This window comes from Notothenia coriiceps, unplaced genomic scaffold (genome assembly GCF_000735185.1).
Source record: "Notothenia coriiceps isolate Sejong01 unplaced genomic scaffold, NC01 NC01_scaffold00015798, whole genome shotgun sequence".
In the NCBI taxonomy this organism is placed as follows: Eukaryota; Metazoa; Chordata; class Actinopteri; order Perciformes; family Nototheniidae; genus Notothenia; species Notothenia coriiceps.
The window spans coordinates 101,278-109,553 of NW_011348499.1; the positions used below are offsets into that span (position 1 = coordinate 101,278).

General features: G+C 42.3%; 1 protein-coding gene across 1 annotated transcript; it reads left to right on the plus strand.

The window, feature by feature from the left end:
* The first annotated feature begins 3,198 nt into the window (after positions 1-3,198).
* LOC104949223 (serine/threonine-protein kinase WNK1-like) lies at positions 3,199-7,829 on the plus strand. The gene is made up of 2 exons (XM_010775537.1): positions 3,199-3,722; positions 6,206-7,829. The coding sequence occupies exon 2, from the start codon at positions 6,857-6,859 to the stop codon at positions 7,823-7,825; it is 969 nt and encodes a 322-aa protein (XP_010773839.1). The 5' UTR covers positions 3,199-3,722; positions 6,206-6,856; the 3' UTR covers positions 7,826-7,829.
* Positions 7,830-8,276: the final 447 nt, after the last annotated feature.

An 8,276-nucleotide genomic window follows, 5' to 3' on the forward strand; every position in this document is an offset into this window, starting at 1 on the left:
TGGTCCCGCCCATCTATAGATTCTCCCAGAAACAGAAGTGAACCTGCTTTGGAACAGATGCAAAAGAATGTAAAGACTCAAAGAATCCATTTCCATCTCTGAGGCACACATTAGAGTGACTCAAAGGGATGGAAAGACACATACGTAGAAACACACATACGCACATATAGAAAACCGACCAGTTCCAGATGATCCCCGATCCCACAGATCTCCAGTTCCCATGCCCACCCAGTGTGTGAATGTGATTGGTCGTAATGTGTGTGTCTGTGTGCGTACGTGTGCGTAAGTAACATTACTCCCACCATTCTGCCACATGTCAGCAGTTGCTCAGTCATCTTTGACACGGACACACACAGGATTACAGCCATGCCCTGCAGAGAAGTACTTGTCTCTGCATGCATATGGCCTGCACACCACAGGCCTCAACTCCTTTATATAACAAGTGCCGTATACAGTATATTGTTTAATGGAGCTGGTCTTTCCAGTAATCCAGAGCACAGTAAACTACATACTGTGTAAGAAATGTTATAAGGCAATTGATTTTTTAAAGCTCCATCAAAATCAATGATGATCAATGAACTGTATTTGATTAATTCGACACAACGCTGTCAAGAGTCACTAGTAGGTTTCCACTTTTAGACTAACAACAGTCAAAGAGAGTCAAAGAGAGAGGCATGTGTGAGGGTGACAGAGGGAGAAAGCGCTACAGAGGCTAGCTGTTTGTTTTTTTGCTAAACAAACCAGCGTTGCCTTAGCGCAGGGCATCTGGCGAAGCTGATTTTAGCTTCTGGGATTCAAGAGGACTTGAGAAGCATCTTGTGATGGAGTTGACAGTCAACTCCATCACAAGGAAAAAAATCGCACACTGAGAAACACAAACATGGGCAGATCTGCACAGAAAACAAGTCTCACCTCGTTTGACTTTTCTGGTTCTGATTCAATTAACTACAGTATGATGAAAAGATGAAGCAGACCACAAAAGCTAGCCTAGGTTACCCAAGCATGTGGCTAATTATTTGATCCCTTCTACCTGCCGTTTCAAAAAATAATGAATAGACAAATTAGCCTATAAAGATAGATAAAAAGTTACATTTGTTTGTGTGACGCAGTAGGATGTCACATCAGGGTAAGCAGACTTGGCTCAGTCAGTGCCCTGAATGTCACATGACTAGCTGAGACTCTTGTTCTACATCTCCAACTACTGAATGCACCTCTGTCGGTGAGAACTTGTCAACAAGACGAGCTGCAAAAACACTTTTTTCCACTTTCTGTCTGTCTCACTTTTCCCGCCACCTCACATCAAACTCCTCTACATGTCACACTTTCGATCGGTCTCTCACACACTCGCTGCAGAAGTTGCATCAGTGCACCGTAATGTAGCAACAGCATCCTGTGGTGAACGGTGTGCCATCCTGTCTCAAGTTTCACACGGTGTGCAAGATGCAGTCTTTCCGTTAATCTTGATGTATGTATTGTACAGACTGAGAGCTGATAGGGAGCAGCGAAGTGCAACCAGTCTGGTTATAGCCACACTGAAACTACCCCACAGCAGCGAGAATAGTAGTGTAAGAAGTCAAAGTAGGTGAAAGATGCAAGATGTGTTGCTGATTCACTTTCAGTACCCTGAATCTCTCAGACAGTCTGGGCTTTTCGACGAGGAAGTCTCTAGTCGTATGCTAACTTCTCTGACCTTTAAGATAATGCTGAATTCAATCTACATTTGACAGGCTGTCACCTCAAATCAAACCCACGCTTATATGGCCTCAATTTTTTATCATCCATTCATTTATGCAATTTGTGGTAGCCGTTATCAGGTGCACCACGGCATCCGTTCACATACTCAAAAAAATCAACTTAGTTAGTCATGGTTTCTGTCACTCATGCAAAAGCAGAATAACCAAAGACTTTGGCCAACTTTCTGCATCTCACCACTGGGTTTCAACATTAAACAAATACACATTTGGCCAAAGGACCTGCTACAGGTACATGTCAATAATATGAACAATAAATATAACTAGAGAATGCAATTCCTGAAGAAATTGCTAGTGGGAATGCTTTATGCTGAAAAGCTAACGCTGAATTGCTATGATTCCCACTAGCAATTTCTTCAGGAATTGCATTCTCTAGTTATATTTATTGTTCATATTATTGACNCACTTCATGTTTGAAGCCAATATTGTACATTTTACTCCACTACATTTATCTGACAGCTTTTTACTTTACAGATTTACAGAAGTAGAATTATTCAGGATATTAGAAACTAATATACAATTTAAACCAACTAATAAACCAACATATAAACATATAATTATAGGTAAAGATATCCAGGAGCAGTATATAAAGTATTTTAAATTAACTGTAGACCTACCTCTATATTTGGATTCAAATACTTCTTTACGTTAACTAAACAACACTTGAATGCAGGACTTTTACTTGGAGTATTTTAACAACGTGGAATTTCTACTTTTACTTAAGTAAAGGATCTGAGTACTTCTTCCACCACTGCACACAGCTTTGTTTTGGTCAATGGTGTAACTTTACTAAGTACATTTACTCAAGTACTGTACTTAAGTACAATTTAGATACTTGTACTTTACTTGAGAACATTTCAACTTTTATGCTAGGCTACTTTGTATTTCTACTCCACTACAATTCAGAGGTAAATCGTGTACTTTTACTCCACTACATTTATTTGTTACATTTAGTTACTTTACAGATTTGGATTAATGATGTGAAATATAATCAAGTGTTAAATCAGACTTTAGTTCCACCTGGAGTAAATTCACAAGCTACCCTGCAGTATACAAAGTCATTCAAACTAGCTGCACCTTTACCAGCTTTGATAACACTTTAGAGATCAATAATTAAAAATGACTACTTTTACTTTTGGTACTTTAAGTATATTTGGATGCTAATACTTTTGTACTTTTACTTGAGTAACATTTTAAATGCAGGACTTTTACTTGAAACAGAGTATTCCTACACTCTGGTACTTCTACTTTTACAACTTGTTTTTACTTGTACAACATCTGAGTACTTCTTCCACTGCTGTAAATAGAATGGTTGTTTTACTTTGGAAGAACCCTCTCTCTTCCTGTATCATCCTGGTTAATGGTGGCTGGTTGACGCAGCACGTCTGCGTGAAAGCTGTACGGTCGCCTTGTCGAGTCATCGCCAGAGAAGAGCAGAGAGCAGCGGAGCAGCCGTCCCATGGCTTGAAACCGGGGAATAACTGTGGACCACAGTGGATTTATTGCGCCACACGAGCCTAGAGGTGCGAAACGGCGTCGCAGGAGCGGACTATGTTGATACGGATGAGAATTTAGCATCTTTGAGTTGCCTTTCGGTCGCGGTTGCATACCCGGACAGAGACAACACAGACAGAAATAAGTACCAGAGCCGCCGCGACACCACCGAGCGAACTTGGCTTCTCTTCCCGGTGGGAGGTGTCTGTCTGTCGGCTACGGCTCGCTGCACAAACCGCTTCTCGCCACGCTGTTCGGACCTTTCTTTAGAAGGACACGGTTGTAACTAAGTTATGTTTTTGTAAATAGCTTATTTTTTGGCTTTTTTGACAACCAACTGTGGCTTTAATGTGACGCACTATACTGACATTAGTGCTGTGTCGGAGCGGACCCCCCTTCAGAGGAGTTCCAGGCTTTAAATCAAGTTTTCACCTTCATATTTCTCTGGTTCCCGGACAGACCTCACCAATGGAATAGGTAAAGGGACATTTTCAGTTTTATTATTATGGTTTATAAACATCGTGACTGGCTGTTGCCTGTGTGTTTTTAGCTGCAGAGCCTAGTTTCTGTAGTCTCTCGCAGGCAGCAGTGAAGCCCGGTCTGCGGCTCGGTCTCCTGCACAGCTCGCGCTCCATTGGCTCGAGCTCTTTCAGTTAGTACAGTTAGTAACTTGCAGACATTATTTAAACCACTTTTTCTTCTCACACAACTTTGAGAGATATTCTGTCATAATTGAGCCTTTATTAAAAATCAGTTCCGTAACGACCCTCATGGCTTTGCCCGGGACTTTTAATTGCTCCTGTGCTCACTATAACAGGATGAACAGCTTTCTTTCATTACGTTTTAATTAGCCCAACATAACGAATAGACGACTTGTTGGCATGGACCTATGATGCTTAACAAATCCATGATATTTTATTGATTTCATTGCTTTTAAATGCTAGCCATCTACTCCTATCTGAAAGGGAATTGACAATGTTCTACCACCATTATGGGCCATATTTGAATGTTTATATGTGCATTATAATGTTGCAGAGAGCTTGTTAATAGACGAATCAGTACAAATACAATTCAGTAAAAGTTTGTTATTATGCAAGGCCAATATGATGACCCATTATACAAGTAATTTAAATTCATATTTATATATTTTTTCTATACATATTAATTTTCACAAAAAACGTACTTTCAAGGACTACTCTGATTGGTAGAAGCAACACACCTGTGTTAACTAAAGGCTATACAGTACATTACCTGTCACGCGAACATTTTCATTATTTACCTCAATTTAATTTTTTATTACACAACTTTAAAATTAGTATCATCTTCTGTTGCTGTGTAAAATGTACCATCTCTGTTCTGTTTTCTGGCAGCCCTATGTCTGTACTCAGTAAAGAAGAAGACCTAACAACACCCCCTAGCTGTTGTGAAATCACTGTAAAAACATCTTCGAAATAAGAGCCATGTGATCAAAACAAGAACAAGGCAGATGTTTTTCCAGCAGTACTAACGGGTTGAATACATGACTTCTCTTAACACCTACAGCATGGGTCATTAAATAAACAACTAAACGGCATGTATAATGCCAGACATTAGACATTCTTATTTAAAACAGGCAGAAACAAGCCTTAAGGCACATACCTACTGTGACCTCTTGAGTGCTAATCCTTCAGCCAATTCCCCTAATTGAGGCAATTGAGTAGCCTGTGGGGCCAAATACATCCCTGGTGCCGTGAATTTTCTCAAATAGGAAACCAGGGCTCATTTAAACCTGTGCAATTTAAAAGCCTCCTTAAAACAATGGTATCTGTCATTTTGTATGTGCTGCACATTTCACCCATTAACATGATTATATTTGGGCTGTCGTGCAGACCTTACTTTGCTATAAGGTGGTGATACGCCATGTATTTGTATTTATGTTTAAAGGCTTTTTTTTGCAGTTTAAAGACACGCATATAGTCTGTGCAAAGTTGCTCGGTTCAGTTTAAAACCCCATAATAGACAGATTTAATTATACGTAACTGAATGTCACTATTATTGTGCATATTTATTTGTGTCGATAATACATTTACATGTAATAAATGTTTTTTAGACAGGAATTAATACACATTCAATAATGTCTCCATCATCCAAGCAGCTGCTGTTCCTCAGTGCCACTCTGATAAAAGAGTTATCTTTAGGATGTTATGTAAGGCGAATTCAGTTAACCTGTTTCTTACCATTTACTCAGTTTTCTGTAATGCAATCTGCAGAGTAATATACTTGTGCACTGTCCTCAGACATGCATCCAGGTTCTGTTTAGTAATGCTACCTCTGTCACTCTTGATGCCCCCTCCCCTCTCATGCTTAGCTGCTGAATTGCCACCGAGTAACCTTGAGGTCAGCCCAGTGGTGGTGACTTTGGGCTAAATTTGGAGCGTGGAGCAATTAGGCGCACACTCTGCTGCATCACTCCACTGAATTAACTTCACAGGGGCACTGTGGAGGGAAAGGTTGGTGGGATGTAGATCTCGTTAGATGGTGATAACGATTCCTCAACCCAAGTCACATTTTCATAATGAATCTGCAAACAAGAGTTCTTTCTTGACTCATCCAGTATTGCTACTTTGCCATCCAAATGTAAAGAACATCCGAATATGGGTGACATATCTGATTTAGTGTTTGGATAAACTGTCAATTTGTCAATTTGGCTGATGTTCATTTCCCACCCTGCCTCCCCAGTCGCTCATACTGCTGATCTCTGGCCAATTGGTGATCAAATGTCACAGTAACTGGCAGCTTTTATATTCTACCAGCCAATTCGGAGGGAAACCAAGTATCATTTAGAAGTCCTTTCAAAGATTTTTGGGCCGGCCAATTAGTCAAGTGGAAGCAGATGTTGCCCTTTGTAATGTATGGTCAGATATATAAAGAAAATATAGTTTCATCTTACAGCTCACTCACTTCTCTCTTTTTATTTTCAGTGACAAGGGCCGAAGCAGATCAAGCTGGGCCAGGCTGGGCCAGGCTAGGCCTACCTAGCCTTCTGTCTGGCCTCACCAGACGGGCCAGCGACCTCTACACTCCCATCCTCAACGATCTGTGGGAGCTTCAGCCTGTTCTGACAGACCCTTCAGCTGTAACAGATTGGATTCCAACCATCTTTTGTTTTATCAGTCCTCTGAGGCCATAGTGGTCTGTTCTATCTCCAGTCCTTCCATGTCGTGGATGTCCCTCTCTGGATGTTGGAAACAGGATGGATTCGCGTGTTAATTTGACGGTTGTCACCTCATTGCAGTGCTTGCACCCCCCCTCCTTTGACTGGCTTTTGACTTTTCCCTCCCCAATCTCTAAGCGAAAGCCCCTGCCTCTCTCTTGGGGCTTCCCGGAGCCCTGTACAGGAGGGCCTTGTTGGAACTGTAGGTTGTTTTGTTGAAACAGTTGACATTACAAAGAGGAAGCAGATTTACCCATCCCTTTTTCTTTTTTCCTGCGGTGTTATTTGAGGTTGGAGAGCTTTTCATTTCACAAAAGAAGCTTGCTAGCAGAGATTTGTGCCTGCATACACACGGTGTACATAGGTTTTATTTATAAGTACAGAATTCTTCTTTTTTGTGGTCTTAGCCTGGGGAGGAATGTCTGAAAGCAGCAGTAGCAGCAGTAAAGCGGTAATATTCATTGCCCCGGCCTCCCCTCCTCCCTCAGCCTCTCCCTCTCCATCACCCCAGACCCCCAATAAGAATGTGAATGGCTCCGCCAGTTCAGACACGGACGTGGTGGAAAAGCTCAGTGTCCACCCTGAGGTCCAGCGGCGGCGCCACACCATGGATAGAGACTCCAAAATAGCCGAGCACCGCTTCTTCCGCCGGAGTGTCATCTGTGACTCCAATGTCACAGCTTTGGACCTGCCCAGCAAAGCAGCTGTGATACTCACCTCACCCCCAGACTGCCAAGGTCCTCCCACCTTCTTGCTTCCCCAAGCCCCTGGACATGGGCTGCGAGACGCTGAAGGAGATGAGCTCCCGAGAGGTGTGCAAAGCTCCATCCTGCATCCCGGCCTGGGGACTGGGGGGGCAGCTGCGGAGGGGCACATAGAAACTGCAGAGGAAGATTTAAGTAAAGGCGGGATTAAAGTTGCTGTTCCCACGAGTAGTATTGAAAAAGAACGTAGTGCAGAAGGGGCCGTGAAAGAGCCCAGCCCGGCATTATTGGATGTTACCGAAAAAACTGCCGACAAACAGCCTGACGTCACATTGAGGCCCAGAGGATGCGAGGAGGCACAAAAGGTAACAAAAGATGGAAAAGCAATAGAACATTTGGACGGGGGGAGTGTTAGCAGTCCGACAGAGGAGAAAGACAAGGAGACGGAGGAGGAGAGGGGGCTGGCCAAAGCACGGGCGGAGCAGAGGGAGGCAGAGAAACGAGTGCAGGAGGATATAGAGGAGGTGGAGACAAAAGCTGTGGGCACTTCTACAGACGGGCGCTTTTTGAAATTTGACATTGAGATTGGAAGAGGGTCCTTTAAGACTGTGTACAAGGGACTGGATACAGAGACTACTGTGGAAGTGGCATGGTGTGAACTCCAGGTGAGTCCAGTCTCATAAAACTATCACCTCTTCAGTGTCTGTGCTCTGTCTCCTTCTGTTTATCTGGCCAAGGCTTTATAAATGTCTTAAATGGCTGTGGATCTCCATCAGGTACTAAGTTCCAGCCAAGTGCTGAATTTAGTTAATTTAATTATTTCTTCCATGTCCTATTTCACCTTGAGATTGTGAGGTTACTGATATGTCTAAGAACTTCCTGCTCACCCAGGTGTTTCCTGTAGAAGCGCTCCTAAAATGATTAAGACTAGTGCAGATTACATCAAGGATAAAGCATTTCTTTGATGTTTTGATTTATGCTGCATTTTAGATAAAGCGTAACTATTTTGGATTAGCAACAGTGGGGCAACATTTTTTACAGATGAATCTTATCTACAATCTATTTATGTGTTTTTGAAAGCAGCGACAACAATGAAGTTTGCTCTTTTGTCTAACTTTTGAGATGTTTTGAGAC

What these genes read in the sequence shown, in the direction of transcription:
- LOC104949223 (XM_010775537.1), top strand. Translation starts at nt 6,857, where the DNA reads ATGTCTGAAAGCAGCAGTAGCAGCAGTAAAGCGGTAATATTCATTGCC.